The sequence below is a fragment of the Balaenoptera musculus genome, chromosome 12 (genome assembly GCF_009873245.2).
Source record: "Balaenoptera musculus isolate JJ_BM4_2016_0621 chromosome 12, mBalMus1.pri.v3, whole genome shotgun sequence".
NCBI classification, from domain to species: Eukaryota; Metazoa; Chordata; class Mammalia; order Artiodactyla; family Balaenopteridae; genus Balaenoptera; species Balaenoptera musculus.
Window position 1 is genome coordinate 85,467,645 of NC_045796.1, and position 17,668 is coordinate 85,485,312.

Sequence of the window (17,668 nt, forward strand, 5' to 3'; positions counted from 1 at the left end):
TTGTATTTTCTGAGCATTGACATCCATAACAAAATCATCCCCTTTGAGTAACCTTAACCGCACCTTAGTACAGAGACAAAAGAACCCCTTGTTCATCTTCAACATTTTCTTTCTAAGCCAAAGTCTGTTAAGTATGAGGAATGGGGTTATGCTGTGTGTAGAAGCATGAGTTAAGGAACAGGTTTAAGAAATACCATCACAATTACATTTTACAGGTACGCTGCCCACCCTCTTATCTACACCTATGATTTCATCATAGCCTCTCTTGAACCCACTGTCCCTGGCTCTTGGCACCTCTGGTCGCATTTTCCCTTGCATCACCCCATCTGTTTTAATATGTCACTTTCAGAGTCCAAGGAGCCCCCTTGAACTTTGCCTTAGCATTTCTCTTTAGCGTTGACTCCCAAACGATTGTCTTTAGAGGAGACCAGCTTTAACCTGAAGATCAAGTTATTAAAAGAAAAGATCCTATTTGTTAACATGGAAAATACTCTTCTAAGTATCATTCTTCTCTCTTGCAGAATGATCTTTCTCACCTCTCTCCGAAGAATGCAATGGACCATGACGATCACAAAGCCTTGCAATGAATCAAACACGGCAAAAAGTATTTGAAACAAGATGGAGCGTTTGTCTGTCATGGCCAGAACTGCAGACATCCACGTCAGAGCCAGAAGGGGCAACACCACACAGGAGCTCCAAAGAGACGCCCTGTTGGAACACAGAGGAAGCGACATTACGTAGCTGCACGTACGTATGCCCCAGGCGATAACCATACCCCAGTTCAACAAAGCATTCTTGTAGGTGGCACCAAGACATTAACTTGGAAACCACAAAGCAGATAACATTCGATAGTTTTATTTAGTTTTTGATAAACAATCCCACAATAGTTACAAAAGCCGTTGCAAACTATAAATATTTAAGTATGCTCTTAGCTCTAATATTAGCAAACACGATTTTTTTTTTTTTTTCCATCGTAGCATTTTCTCACATGCACGGTAAAAGATTTGTCACAAGAAGATGTAAATGATTGGGACTAACATGGCGTTACTGGCGGTGGTGGCTGACAAAGCTGTTGTTGAAACTACTCCACACTTGGCACATTTGAGCGTCAAACCGCTATGAGGCTCACTCATCTGACTGCAAACAAACAGAACACCCACAAAAAGAACAAAATATTGAATTGTCACCAAAAAAAAAGTTGCCACTGCAAGTTAGCTTTTAAATACGATTTCATGCAGAAAAGTATATTTATCAAAGAAGAACGCTCTCGGTCGTGTTAAAGATGCATTTACACTACACATTATTTTTGTAACATTCACCGCTTAATAATATGGGCCTTTGTTACATGCAAAGCATATTTCCATCATTTACACCATAAATGGCCCTTGTGTCTACAGATCAAAGTTGCCCAATACACTGAGTTAAACAAAAGCATGTGTTTGTGTGGACATACAGTGAAAACCCTTTATTCAGACCCTTGATAATCAAACAGGTAAGGATTCCTAGCTTCAAAGATTTTCAATGTCACTTACAGAAAACACATAATATCAATTAAACCCTTCTGAAATGTACACATGTATCTCAGAAGTCCAATATAGGGAGCTATGTATTTTAGGTTTTTAGTCATTTGTGGAAGATGTAGCTTTTATCTCAACATATTCATATTTGGAAATTTCTTATAGCATCAATGTACTGTCTATATTTTAGGATGATCTGAATATAGGGGCTGATGAAATTTGATGAAATATTAGTTGCTAATAAAAAGAGTGATAGTTTTCTGCTTTAATAAAACACATTTAACATAGTCACCAAGTTCAAAATATTCTTTCTGCACATTTTGTCATAGACTCCAACCTAATAGCTTTAAATGATCTATTCAAGTCTAGAGGATATTGCAGGTAAATTCAGATTCAATCTACTATCTCATAGAAGCAAAGTCACACTATGTAGAAAAACTTGACACATTTTTCTTTAGAAAAAAGTCCTTTGAAAATGACTGGTTTTTAGAAACCTATCGTTTTAGGAAAAAACAAAAAAGAATTACTTGAATCAAATTTCAAAACACTTTGAAATAATTTTCTGTGGTCTCTTGTCCATTCCCATGTGATGTTTATGCCTAAAATATAGGTTTGCCCAGTAGGTTTTTCATAAAAATAATATTGTGGTGGGCCTGTATTACCATGTGTAAAATAAAAATGGCAAAACAGAGAAAGTCATAAGGGGCTCCTAATTCAGAAAGTCTGGTTTCTTTCAAAGAGGTGCCTTCACTGGTGAATTGCACTTGGATGAGATGATAAATCTGGAAGCTATTAAGTAAATTGATCCATAGATCCCGTGAGAAAAATCAAAGCTCTCAGAGTTAGATATGGGGGTGGAGAATGATCCTAAACCGTTCATTTTACTGTTTCAACCCAGGGCATATGTACTAGCCACAGGTGTCCAGACTTTTCCAAATAAGAAGTAATAATAGTCTACCCAGTTTGGTTCATGAATGCCCCAATGGCCGATGTGTGTGAAACTGCTCCCAGGAGAAGGCCTAGACCAGTCATCTCCACAATATATAATTTAAAATGGTAGATGAGAAAGTTCCATTGAAGAAAAAAAAAAAAGAGAAAATAAAATATTTTACTTGAGATGTTCTAAATAGACACATGTCATTGTATCTTGTTTTCATTCTTTCCAACTATCATTTTATATGTGTTGATATTTGCAATAAGTTCCCCCTTGGTAAATACACTTTATGTATTAGAAAAAGTTAATCTAGTTTGGGTATTACAAAACTTGTCAAACTATTGTACTATTATTTAAATATTCATTCACTCATTCTTTTATAAATCTTTATTGAGCATAAACTATATGCTTGGCAGTTTCTAATAATTGATGATAAAAAGAAGAAAGGAAATAGAAGAAGTAGATAAAATGGGAGGAGGAACATCTTGGTACCATATTTGATTCTAATTAAATAATAATGTTTCAAAAGAAACACTTGTTTTATATATATATATATATATATATATATATATATATATATAAACAAACTGAAATGGTCAATATTTACAATTAGGGAGATCAATTGTTAAGTTAATCAATTAGCTTCCTGCCCAATGTTTCTTTAGATAATTCTGATTATTTGTTCTTCCCTGAAGTCTTTATCACTGGCCCCACTGCTTCTCTGTGAACTAAAAATTAGCTGCAAATACTCATATCTTCTAAAAAAAGATATTCAATCACACTTTGGAATAGAGAGCAAATTTCAATCTTTAAGCTAAAATAAGGTTTGCTATTATAGAAAAAAAATTTTAAGCCTAGAGTGATTAATTTAATAGTGTTTTTCTGCTTTGAACAGTAACAAGCATTCTGCTTTTACAACTTGTATTAACGTCATTTCTATTTCTCCAGGAGTGGCCTTTGTACCAAAAAAAAAAAAAAAAAAAAAAACCCAAAAACTGTTTGACTCAGTTTTTCCATTAAAACAGAGGTGTAACTTCTAATGATATTTTTAGAAATAAAGGTTTAAAAATTAATATGTAGATTGAAATGGATAATTTCTAAATTCATAATATGACAATGTTGTCATTTCTCCTAAACCTATGTTATCTCTTACAAAGAGCTCTGTGAATCAAACTGGATGTTACGTATAAAATAATCAAATGAGAAAAAAATTCTGACTGAGTTTACTAAATCCTTAGCATTAAGCTCATTCTGATAATCTCGTCTCTTTTTCTGACTTCAGTGTCATGAATGGTGGAATGATGGATGCTTGATTGACAGCAGTTCAGGGTCCTTTGCAAGCAAGCTGTCCAGCTTGGTTTCTTCATTTCACCCATCATAACAATAGCCACCAACTGCTGAGTGAGTGTTTGCTATTTTCTAGAAATTCTAATGAAAGTTTTATACACATTGTATTTCATAGACTCTATTATGAGGCGAGTGTTATTATCCCCATTTTACAGTTGAGAAGACTGAGCTGCAGAAAGATGAAATAACATGCCCAAAGACACACACAGCTAGGAAACTGAAGAGCTAAATACTGAGTGTGGCTTTCTCTTTTATTTTAAAGCTTTATCGTAACCACTAACCCACTCCATCCCCCAATTAAAAACAATAATTATACAAGTCTGCACCACTAGTGGCAGAACTGAGTTTCTATATCCAGTAACCAATATGAACAATTTATTCTAACATGATTAATCTACGCAAGAAATAACTGAAGTAGCTATTGCTCCAATTCTAACCATACGTCAGACTAATGAGTAATAGTGTGACAGTTTCAAGTGCACATGGTATAGAAAGCTCAGTGTCTGTACAAGTTCAAGTCTGCCTATTTCAAGTTGCTTTAGAGATTCATCTGAAGTGAAGACAGTCTCTAGATAGGAAGTGATTCCCCCTCAGAAAGGAGCCTACAATGATGTTTATATTCATCACTGCAAGTTCTAATGCTTGATATGAATGATATCCAACTTTATACTGAAAGCCATTAAACCTAGTCTTTTACTAGGAAAAAAAAATGCCTGGACTATCTTGTCTTATAAATCATTAAATAGATTATAAATACACAAAGGACTTGAAATTCCCACCAGTCAGTGATAAAATACTATGCTTATTAAATAATACATAAATTATTAATGAAATGAGAACAATTAAGGGTTAAGTTTTGAATGAAAGTACAGTCAAACAGAAAGGAGAAAGCTATAAACTTTTTATAAAAAAATGATACAAAGGGAAATTCAAAGGCATTAATATTTCATTCAAGTTTTTACAAATTTATATGAGCTAACAATATAACCTTAAAAAGCTGCTATCAACCTGCTCATGAAATGTTATTAAGTCATTAGATATGGTGATATTACAATGACAGTAAAATTAAAGGAGATGCTTTTCAAAATTTTATAAGTGGTTAAAATGTGCAAGTGACAATTATGAGTAACTCTTTGTAGCAAGTTATAGTGAACATGTCATAAAAATGAATACATATGATAAGAATAGTGTTTCAGCAGTGATTATTTCAAGTGAAGACTTTTTCAGATATATACAATGAATCAAAGAAAATGTAATATTTTGCCCTCCTAAGGTTTGCTTGTCCTGATTCTCTTGTGTCCCATACTGAAATTATGTTCAATCTACCCTCCTGTCCTTTGTGACTACAACTAGGAGGTCTTTGGAAACCCTCACCCAAGGACAAGCATTTCAAGGCTAGCCTTAATATTTAATCTTCTTATCTTACAAACAGGCAATATGCACAAACAAATCCAGATTTTCTTAATGGTCTTTTAAATTATTTTCAGATTTTGGTCACACCTCTTTAGGAATAGCCCATTGGAAACTTGAATGGCAGAATCTACCATACACACCAGTTTGTCAAGAACAAAATTCAAGGCACAGTCAAATGCAGTTGGTGACCTGGGATTGGAGTGTGGCATGCACTGGTAAAGACCCTTCAAAATCTACCAGTTGCAGCTTACCCGGCTCTGTGTTTCAGCTTTCTATCTAGGATCCCATCTCTTGAAACAAGTTTATTAAATACCAAAATGCCAATCACCATGTTGACCTGTCAAATAGAAACAAAGGTTGGCCTTTCAATGATATTGAAGGGAATCAGGTCCCTGATTTTTCCTGAAAACCCACTTTTATCCATTCACAACCTCGGCAGAATTATATACTCACAATGGTAGTGATAGGAAGCACTTCTCAAATATTTTACAAGTGTGTAAAGGAAAACAGGACACTTTAACAGTGGTGTTAGTGTCTGTCTCTTAAAGGATTCTCATGAGTTGGAAAGGTGTGTGACTTTAATGTTTTAAAGTGCATTAAGCACATTTAATTTCTATGCTTTGCAGCTAACACTGAGGAAATTAACATTCAACTGCCGAACTTTTAAATTGCCATACTATGCCAAGCTGGCGTTCTTCTCTCTGAGTCATCCTTGAATAAAATAAATTAGTCAATGAGTTTTACCCTATGCCTGGGAATCAAAAGACTTTGTCTCACAGTGTGTGGCTAGGGTGAGCCCTGGCATCCATAGGTGCTAAGGATTTGTCGTTCCTCCCAGGTAGGAGAACAGAACGCCTCAATTCTGCACAGTGTGCAGCTATTTCTCCCATGAGGTGGGGAGCATTTTAATGCACCATGCTTTTCTAGACAAAGGAGACAAAGGAGAAAGACTATTCAACTCAGCAGCATCCTTTAAGATGTACACTAACACTAATTTTTACAATGTGCTCTACTGAACACTTCTCAGCATTTTCCAAGACTCTCTCAACCACTCAAAAGGTCTTTTGCATACTACAGCTGAAATGAAATCACACATATTTGTCTTTCTCAAGTCAAACTGTAAAAAGCTGTAGAGATTGCTGTGGTCTATTTTTTTAAAAAAGATTTATTTATTATTTATTTATTTATTTAATTTATTTTTGGCTGCGTCGGGTCTTAGTTGCGGCATGCAGGATCTTACGGGATCTTCCACGAGGCATGCGGGATCTTTCGTTGCCGCGTGCAGGTTTTCTCTCTCTAGTTGTGGCACGCAGGCTCCAGGTTGCGTGGGCTCTGTAGTTGTGGCACGCGGGCTCTCTTGTTGAGGCGCGAGAGCTCAGTAGCTGTGGCACACGGGTTTAGTTGCCCCGCGGCATGTGGAATCTTAGCTCCCTGACCAGGGATCGAACCCACGTCCCCTGCATTGTAAGGTGGATTCTTTAGCACTGGACCAACAGGGAAGCCCCACTGTGGTCTATATGTAGCAGCTTTATTCTAAGTGCCCCCGGTTCTCTAACCTACCAGCGCTTCCTGATAAAGGAATCCAGTACAATGCTGGAACCAAGATAGATAATCAAGGAAAAATATTTTCTCCTTTTTGCCTTCCTGCCCCTCACCCTCCATGGTCAAAAGAATCTTGGTGCGATCCCCAATGCAAATGGTGAAGCCTTTACACTGAAACTAGTAGTTCACAAAACTTCTGTTTTAAATGAAGCAGGATGACCAGTTAATAAAAAAAGAAACTTCCACTTCTCCAATATGCTTTGGGCAGACGGAACATAAAGCTGAAATCTACTGAATTACTGGTGTAAGGAAGATCCAAAGCACCCATTAGGTAAGAACTTAGGTGTCACTCTTCATAGCTTCCTTACAAGATACCATTTGATCAAGAGAAAGAGTTACTCATCTTTGTACATCTATTATTTGAACTAAAAAAAAAAAAGTGTATTCCATGGATTCTATTAATCTACAATTTAATCATGAGGGAATTCATCACCACTCCAAAGACCTTTTATCTTTCAATTATACACGTACTTTTTGTTTCTTCATTTTACGGTTATAGGTATGTTAACCTAGTAGCCTAGGGAAATAATTCAATTAATTAAATAAGAATTTAATGCAGCAGACAAAAATGTGTGCAATAGTTTCATTTTCCCTATGCTCTTCTAACCCTCATGCCTAGATTTTCTTTTTCTTGTGAATCACAAACAGTTCCTGCTCTCTTATAATTTAGAGGTGGAAGAACAAGCTTTAAAGGAAGAAAAGTCATGCAGAGTTATTAAGAAAGATATCGCTAGCTTCCAATTTATTGAATGAATCGTTCAAGAAACCAAAGGGTAACTTTTCAATTAGAAATCTAATTGTACAGCGAAATGGATCTTTGTACTTAATTCAGATTGTTTCTTTTCTCTCTAACATTTTTCAAAGATTTATTAGGCAAGAAAGATTTGTAATCAATAAATTCAGAGAGAAAGAAAGAAAGGCAGGTAGTGGGAAATTTTCATGTTCCTATAAACAAACATGTAAAGGAATTATTTTCTGATTCAGAAAAGAAAAATTTGTAAACCTTATGCATAACATATGGATATGTTGCCCCCAGAGAACATTGAGAAATGTCTGGAGACATTTTCTGATTGTTAACAACTGAAGGGTATTATTGGTATTTAGTAGGTAGATGCCAAGGGTGCTGATAAGTACACAGGACAGCCTCACAACAAAGAAATGTCCAGCTCAAAATGTCTGCAGCACGGAGGCTAAGAAACTTTGACCCACGAACATATATTTTCTTGTTGCTGTTTAGTATCAGCCACAGTTATTATTAAGAGATCTTAATAACTATGTAGCTCATACAGAGTAGTGTGAAGCTGAAATAATAATGATGAAATTCTATACATTAATGAGGAAGAATTTACCGAAACTTAAACTTTGTCACAAATGTGAAATTCCTGTAAGAGAAATCCCACACCCCCACGTTTGATATTCTTCAGCCTTCAAAATAAGAATATTTTAGCATAATAAAGGACTGAATAGCAGTCAACATTCAAATTTAAGCAACGATTCGTTGAACTTTAAAATTTCTACACAATACGGAAGTGTCGCTCTAATGGAAACGAGGTAGCCTTCCTTTGCTAAGAAAACAAACTAAGTTGATTTCGGTGTTTACCAGGACAACAGCAGCTGCGGGTCCCACAAAAGCGTAGAGAAGTCCTCCTTCAAGGGAGAGCCAGCAGCTGAAAATAACATCAGATAAAAACTAACAAAAATTAGTGATAACGGTTAAACCACTAAAGTGTGATACAAATAACTCGGAATTTTGGCATATTTCAAAGGTTTGTAGTTTCAAAAAAAAAAAAAGCACAGAAGATGTGGAAAAAAGCTAAAATTAGAGTATTTCGTGAGTAAGAAATACTATATACCTCTCACAGAAAAGACGCTTCAATTATAAGGTCTTACTGTCGGGCAGTTAAAACATTCTAGACAAATTACTCTTGCAGTGAGATTTTTATACTGACTTTCAGTACAAAGGTGATGATTAAGTTTTGTAAAATGCTGCTTTACATCCATTATGGAATTTTTCAAATATACTTTGAAGCAAGAACAGCGTGTTTTTAGAGTCTTATACGTGCCATTTACCTGTTCTTCTTTGAGGCCATTGAGATAGTGGGAGACATTGGTTTAAAAACCATCATTGCAAAGAACGGATAATCTACATTTTGCATGCTTTTTGTTTTCTTCTAATTTTACTTTTTCCTAGACTACTAAAAAAATCACTGAAGATAAGCTTTTGAATAAAAAGAAATACAGCTGTGTTTGTTTCAATTACTAGATTCACCAGGAGATGCAGGTTTGCATTGATAGAGACATGGTAACCGCTTAGGTAAAAAGACTCATTCTCTCAGAGCAGAGGGCCGTCAAAAGGTCCTCTTGATGCAGCCACGCCCACCATTTCACGCACCTGCCTTTGACCTCTGACCTTTTCCATATTATTTCTCAGTCCCCAGAATCAGCAGACTGCCTCTAAAATGACCAACAATCAACAATTAACAATAACTGTTCTCTCTCTCTTCTAAGAACTTTTCTATATTGGTTGTGGTGGTGGTTACATGACTTACGCATTTGTTAAAACTCACAGAATTATATACACTTAATAAGGTGAATGTTACTATGTAAATCAGTGCGTGCATGCGTGTGTGCGTGTGTGTGGATTCAAAGTCTGCATCTAGTTATTGCTCCTTGGCCATAATAACAGATAGATAAAATTCTACTTTCCCACTTTGAGGTCAACGATTTAACATCTATTTTAAAAACAAAATACCTGGAGAAAAAGCCCTTAGTCTGATAGAACGCTTCAGTTTGGTGTCTCTGAGACTGCCACTCAATTTCTACTGTATTTTTGTGTAAATTCATCTCCAAACTGATACATTCCTCATCGTATTGTATTAATTGTTAATCATACACTCCTTGAAAGTTGGAACTGTTCCATCTATAATCCTACTTCTTTCCATGTCCCCAACATGGTGCTTTTCAAAAAGAGGTATGCTACTGTGAAAAGCAATAGCTTAAAGGTAATGGTGCTGTCCTAGGACTGCTCTACAGCATATGCTACCAGGGAGTTTTTCCGTACTGTAGACTGCATAAGAAAAGCAAGTGCTCTGATGACATGAGTTCTTGCAGTTCTTTGGAGGTTTCTTTTGGGTGACAGGTGAAGTGGTGTCTTTTGGCACACTCTCCAGTTGGATGTACCCACTGGAGGGCTTCATTAGCAACGATTCCTATCTCAAACCTGAGCACAGTTAAACAGGACATCTCCCTTTAAGATGTAGGCCTCTAATAAGATGCACATCTCTTTCCTCATTTCTCTACTGTCTCCTCAACTTGAAAGAGCAGATGAAGTAAAATATGAAAGTGCATTGTTTTACATTTGAAATATTAAATGTAGTCTTGACTTATAAATTCTCTCATAGAATGTTATCAGTATTCCAGCTCTGATTAGGGTGGGCTGATGCCACATCCCTTTTTCTCCCTTCTAATTTCTTCCATAGCCCAGGAATTTTCTAGTGTGGAGTCTATTGAGTCCCTGACCTACAGGTTCCAATATGCATTACCCTAACATAGCAACAAAACTTGAACTAACGTGACATAATTTGGTGGCTACCAGTATATACCATCATCTGTGAATCAGAAGCTCAGATTGGAATCATATTCTAAAATGTAAACATGTCAAGGTTTATCCAGTTCTTTAAAAAAGGTATCTGAGATTGAACATGCAAAGTAAATATTGAAATATTTTAGAAATTAAGGACACTGGTCTTACAAAGAAATGGGAGACTGAAACAAGAATTCTGAATAGTCCTGCAGCATTTAATGTCTAACTTTTGTGCATTTAAGCCACTTACATCATTCCTCAGTAATGTGACTTATACCACTGTTAATGACTCAGTGATAAAGTACAAGCCATCAGCAGTGCCAGCCAAGACTAATGAAGCATATTTGATGATTTACTTAATTATAAACAAGATTTATCACCGTGGACGGACTTACTAGTGATCAGTGCCATATCCTTTTGTCCTGGTGAAGCCTACTGATGTAGCCACCACTAATGCTGGTAAACCTGCAAGAAAAGCATTGTCACACTTCACATTCAGCTACAACCACTGTGCACACTGGCTCAAGCAAAGCCAGAACAAACTTGGAGTGCTGAAATCAGAGGAACTACCTTCAGATGAATCACTTCATAAAGTATGTTTCCATTACAAAATTTCTTCCAAGTACAAAAACATGAGTACGACAGCTGGGTTTTTATGTCAGCACATTTCTCTGATGTTGCTAGGTTACCATCGCATTTGACATGGGTCTAAAGGAAACTCATAACAGAGATTTAGTATATCTATTGCTTTTTCCCCTAGGGGTTTACACTCTTATAAAGGAAATTTATATTTATAAAATCAGAAAGGCAAAAAATGGATGTTCTGGTGTGATGGAATATCACAGAAATGGAACATTCAGTTGGCCTCATATTGATTCACATCAAGTTGTACTTATAATAAGATAGAAAGAATAAATCACTTAATTCTTTATGATTTACTTATAATAACAAGAATGTAGGAACAGGGTTAAGGGCCCGAGGAATTGATATTTAGGCTTCCTGCTCATCCTCCTTTAACAATCCTGAACAAAGTTCAGGGAATTTATGCCAGTTTTTCTTCATGAAAAAAAAGAAGGTAGGTATCACTCCGGGCAATACTTTGTCCCTCTTGGCATTCAAGTGCCTGCATTCCTGCACCAATTCCGACCTGACATCTTTTAGTTTATGTTTCTATGAATCACGCTTACCTTGCTCAAGTTCAATGGAAACTCCCTGTGTTTGGTGAATGGGGTTCAGTCTAACCTAATGGTTTATCCGGTCATGCCTTTTTTTCAGGAAGTCCATGTTTGTGTTTTCAGGTTGAAAAATCCATCATCTAATCATCTTCCTGTGTCCCCTCCATCCATCTTCTTTCTTCCTATCATTTTTCCTTATTCTCTTCCGGGAATCTTCAAATGACATCACGTTCCTTCACGAGGTTTAAATGATGGGAACTGTAAAGACCACCTCTGAGGGACACATCATGTTTTTTTAAACAAATGCTGGTCTCTCTCTCTCTCTCTGCATATATATGATATTATATGTATGTGTATATGTTTATCTCTCTCTGTATATATATATATATATGTGTATATACACATATATATACGTACACACATATATTTGTAAATATATGTATGTCTATAATTATATATATAATGTCTCTTCCTCCCCATTTCTTGTCCTCCTTCTTCTCCTTCTTTTCTTCCTTTTTCATATAGTTGACTTTTTTGATCGACCAGACCGAGTTTGTTAGAAAAAAATTCTCTTCTGGGTCCTAGCTGAAGAGCTAATAGTCTTCATTCCATACAATTTAGATTAAAAAATTTTCTAAATTATTATGTTGCACTTTGCCATCATGAAACTCATATGCCACTATTCTGCCCACTCCCAGACCTCCTGACAGTCTAGAACCATTGGTTTAGCTTTTTTGTTACCCAGAGTAGTTTAATATTAGCTGTCACCCTGGAGACCAGCTGTGTGCCCTTCTCCTCAATATCATCTTTGGTAATGATGTTAAATAAGGTAGTTAAGCTTCCTGAAAATTGCTACTCTTTATACTTCAAGGAAAGTCTTCATTTCCCTGCATACTATAGTTCTTGGACTTAATCAATTCCTGATTCAACTTTAGAAGGTTTTAACATGAAATCCAGACAAGAATTTTAAGAAACTGTAAGTACATTACATTCTCCAATCTCTTCTTAATGGTTTTCCCATTTCCCTGTGCAGACATGACATCCCCTAGCTGAAAACTGATGGATAATCTTCGTGTTCTTGGTCCTATTTTTTCCAGCATGAATTATCCTGGTATGGTAATATGTCCACTTATTTGTAATTTTTCAGGGTCCCTCTAGCATCCTATTCTCCAGTCTTCTGGTACATTAGGTATTTGTTATATATTTGGTCCAAAATTCCCCAGTTTTTTTAGTGCAGGTCTTTTGAAACTCAAAGGCAAATAAGAAAAAATCCTGTTTTTTTTTTTCCTAAAACTAGTTTCTTAAGTGAATTAAACTAATTAATTAATTAATTGTAATTAAACCAATTTATTAATTCCAATTAAACATTAGAATTGGTCCCTTGAAATGCATAGGTCCTCCAGATGTCCATTTCATAAGTCAATGTGAGAGAAACTTTTCCTAATGAAGAATTAATTCATCCTCAGCCCGTCAGCAATTCTGTGTTTCCTTTGAGGACCCCACAGACTAGCCATGAGGTTTCATTCACAGTTTGAACAGCTTTCTCCTGTGACGCGAATAGCTCTATTGAAATGGACTCCTCAGAGTTTTCTTGTGGGGAATACAGTACATGGTTAGTGTACATGACTAGAACGTCATGCTTTGAGCCCTGAACATCTTTAGACATTTTGTGTTTCCAGAACCTATTAGTAGAGAACACTTTGATGTCCTGCCTGTAGATACCTCAGGCCTCATTTCCTACCACGTGGGCACTATTGATTATCAACCGACCAGCTACGTGATCATCTAATATTCATTCCTTTTTAAAGTTCCAAACACTCAAATAATGTTCAAATATGACCAGCTTCCTATATTTCCACTTCCACATATCAAATTAGACAAAGTAGCCTGGGGATAATCACACTCTCCAGCTTCATTCATTACAGAAGTGTTCAAGGTCACTTTAACAAGAGCACAAAAGAGAATATTAATATGCTTACCCCATCCAAGGCACAAAAAGCGTTTCCTTATAAGCCGCGTCCTAATTTTTCCAGTTACAGCCATATATGATTGCCACGCCTCAGTCAAAACCCAACAGAATGAAGCCAGGAAGAAAAAGTGCAAAAATGCAGTGGTGGTTGTACAGATGCTCTGTGGAAACAGAAAAGACTCACACTTAATATGCAGGCATCACGTGTCCTTCAGAAGGTTGTTAATCTCCAACTCATTGCTTTTACTTCAAATATCTACCTCTGCTTTGTGACAGAGTAATTATTTACAGAAATTAGAAACCCTGGAGTCTTTATGCTGTGCATTATCTATGATAGAAAAAAATATCCTAATTCCACTTGTGTGTTCAATTTTTTATGAGGTGAAGCCTGAATGTAAATTTAAACTCAAGGGAGATTTAAATTACTACTTTACTTGAATTTTTTTCTTGAAACATAATTATGGGAATGATCCTTTCTTTGGGTTAATTTAAGTTACAGACATCTTGCATAATTCTTTTTGGTACATTCTTTATCCTTCCTTTTTAACCAATAATGCTTTGTTGTATTATCTGTTGATGTTAAGATTATATTGCCACAGCCTTTCAAAAGAAAAAAATTACTATGCTTTTTTATACAATTGTGATATTCAAGGTGTAAGAGCAAAGTACAAAATGAGGTCTGGCTAATAGCCTAGAAAAAAATAGCATACGTATTTCAAAGTACTTAATACATTGCTCTGTGTTATTACACTATAATGTGTATCCTAATCAAATCATTTTGAAAAGCTAACCAAGTCACTGACAGTACACAGCCATGATTTCAGAGATCTTTTTCTTTGTGCAACTTAATCACTTAAATGTGCCACCATTAGTTACTTGTGACTCGTCTGCAAAGATGAGCAGCTTCATTTTGGTAAAGGCTGCTACTTACTTCACTACTGGTATAATTTCTTTGTGTAAATCTTGTTAAAATGCCAGTCCTTATAAACCAGTCCCAGTAACCAAACTAATTTCTTCTTTTCTCAGTTTCAGTCTTGCTGTTTCCAAAAATTGAAAAAAAGCAAAACTTATAGAGCTACAAAAAAAATCACTAAAAACTCATAACAAAGAAATAAAACTACAATCCCCATCCTCCCATCTCCAATCCGATCCACCATAGCAGAATATCTTTAAAAAAATTTAACCCAAAATTTTCAAATTATTTGTTTATTCTTTGGAAATTCACCAGATGTTAATTTAGCTTTTCAGTTCTTTTAATCATATATATAAAAAAACTTTACCATGTTTATCTCACCAGGTTGTTTTAATGAGGAGGGATAATGTACAGACGCTGAGTAGGACTGTTTTAGGCAGATGGCAACTGCTTAACCGATTATGAGTATAATCATCATTATTTTAAGTAGTACTAAAAATGTTATTACCATTTTTCAGCACGGGATTCCTTATTTCACGTGGTACTTAAATCTACTTGGTACTTAAGTTTATTCTTACAAAATTGATAGGAGTTTGGGACTGACATGTACACACTGTTGTATTAAAAATGGATAACCAACAAGGACCTACTGTATAGCACAGGGAACTCTGGTCAATATTATGTAACAACCCAAATGGGAAAATAATTTTAAAAAGAATAGATAGATGTATATGTATAACTGAATCACTTTGCTGTATACCTGAAACAATCACAACATTGTTAATCAACTCTAATATAAAACAAAAAGTAAAAAAAAAGCAATCCATAAAGAAATTGATAACTTTCAGTCTGAGAAAGTCATGGATTTCCAGCACCTTCTTCCTCATCCCTTTACTCCTGTTTCAGCCATAATGTAGGAGCTTTAACCAACTGTGATTCCTCCTGTACTTGAGACACAGACTTTTTTCCATATTGAAGTTTAAACATCTGCAGGCTGATTACTTTGCTCCTTCTTGATCTGTGGTCCCTGATCCCGATTTGAATTTCAAAGATAACCCTTCTATTCAATTCCTGGACTAGTTACACTCTCTAATTCACCTGTCATTTCCTTCCAACTGGTTGTCTCCTCTCACTTGTATGTGTTTATTGATTTATAAACTATCAGTACAGGGTTATATGAAACAATGCAAAATGTTGAAATGTTTAAATGATAAGTGCTAGAGGCACTGAAATTTTGTAAGAAGTAATAAAATGCTCAAGGTCTCACTACAGTGACTTAATTTGTTCTCGCTATATTATGCTTGTTACTTTGGGATTTCTGAGACTCCCTTTAATTCTAATGTAAATTGAAATACACATAATACAAATAATTTGGGGTCAGTAACCCCAAAATTCTCGGGAATTGTCACGAGAATTCATGTCTCTCGGGACAATAATATGGCCACAATATGTGTGGGGAAATATACAGTAACGAGAGAATTAAGACACATTTCTATGGGTGGTGGCATTCTACTATGATCAGATGAAATTCATATACAACTAGAAAGTGCTCCAAGTATGGAATTAAGCTGTCTCAATGTAAGAAAGGTATATCTGTGGACTAAAGAGGTCTAAAGTTATGAAACTAATCTTGTACAAAGGGTACAGCAAAATCCTATGATGCTGAGAGGGAGCTACCTTTTGCTTCCTTATCATGTGAAGGATCGGTATACTCAGATATGCGTTTCATGAAACACACACTGATTTTTCTACTGATGTGTTATATTTGCTAAGCTGTCTTTCAAAGTACAACTTTTATAAATAGCAATTTTCAAATAAAGTCTGTTATTTTCACATTTGTCCCATCAGTTTCCAGAAGGTGGCCACTCTAAGTCTGAGGCTCAGGATTCTCTGATTCTTCTTCCACAGAACCTAAATCCCACATCTGTAAGCCACAGAGATCACCCATCCTTGGATCCCCACAGGACTGGAGACTTTTCCTCTTATAAACTCAAAACTCTGATTTTCCTTTTCTGTCAACGTTCACGTCTTGTCACTTGCTCAATTCTTCCTGCCACTGGACCCTCTGTGATGACCTCCACACTCTCACACCCTGTCTTTATTCAGCCTGTGTGTGTCTGCTCTCAACTCCACCATAGCTGGATCTTCACAGCTTTTGCCACTACAAGCACAAGACTCACTAACTCCCCAAGCTCGTCATCCACTTCTTCGGCTCGTCCTTCCCTGTCAGACCACAATTTGGTCCTGCTTGTGTATGAAGAGTGTTGTTGACAAATATTACAAAACTTGGAAAGGTATTTAACTTGGCAAACTGAGGACAGTTTATACCTATAACCTTCACGTACACTCTTTATCACAAATCCATAGGGACAACAGAAAATGTTGCATAAAATAACTGGAAAGAAAAGATATGTAAACTGTGGTAGACTAGGTACTGTGAGAAATGCCTGAAAAACAGAAAGCCGACGAGGGAGGAATGAAGAATACCAAGACCAAAGCTACCCATTAGGAGCAGAGATTAAGACATGGAAAGTAGGAGATTTAAGATATATGGATGATACAGAGGTTCCTACATCTGTTTAAAAGTATTTTTGGAATAAAAAAAAGAGAGAAAATTTGGGGAGGAGGAAGCCTTTAAAGAAATATTATGGGGAAATTTCTCAGAACATTAAAGATCCACTAGCTGAAAGACAGATACACACACACACACACACACACACCAATATGTACTGTGATGAAATCTGTGAATATCAAGAATAAAGAGAAAATCTTAAAAGCTGTCAGAGTCGAAAGAAAGATTACTTACAAAGGAATAAGAATCACATTGACATCAGATTCCTTGTGAGCAACCCAGGATATAAGAAGACAATAGGCTATCTTCAACATTCTAAGGGAAAATAACTTTGCAGAATTCTACACCCAGCAAAACTGTTATTCAAGTAGAGGCAGAAATAAAGACATTTTTAGAATGGAAATGAACTTTGAAGTTTATTACCTTAAGATTCTCTCTGAAAGAATTGCTAGACAATAAAAACCAATAATAATAAAAAATCCAGAAGAAGGGAATGAGACAAAAGAAGTCTCATGAATATCAATATTAAAATATGTTAAATCTAAATAAATGCTTATTAAAAATTAAAAATACATATTCATTATATAGCCACTTGGATATATAATTCAAAATACTATCAATGAGGGCTAAAAGGTGAGAGATA

At 35.7% G+C, this 17,668-nt stretch overlaps 1 protein-coding gene across 2 annotated transcripts in view; it reads right to left on the reverse strand.

The window, feature by feature from the left end:
• ADGRB3 (adhesion G protein-coupled receptor B3) overlaps positions 1 to 17,668 on the reverse strand; it is a 780,347-nt gene that overhangs the window by 43,465 nt on the left and 719,214 nt on the right. For both annotated transcript variants that reach the window (XM_036871882.1, XM_036871883.1), the window contains exons 20-25: positions 13,551 to 13,701; positions 10,792 to 10,861; positions 8,414 to 8,480; positions 5,463 to 5,548; positions 1,039 to 1,137; positions 537 to 708 (exon numbers count right to left, since the gene is read on the reverse strand). In XM_036871882.1, coding sequence (XP_036727777.1) covers positions 537 to 708; positions 1,039 to 1,137; positions 5,463 to 5,548; positions 8,414 to 8,480; positions 10,792 to 10,861; positions 13,551 to 13,701 — 645 coding nt within the window. The remainder of the gene's footprint in view (positions 1 to 536; positions 709 to 1,038; positions 1,138 to 5,462; positions 5,549 to 8,413; positions 8,481 to 10,791; positions 10,862 to 13,550; positions 13,702 to 17,668) is intronic.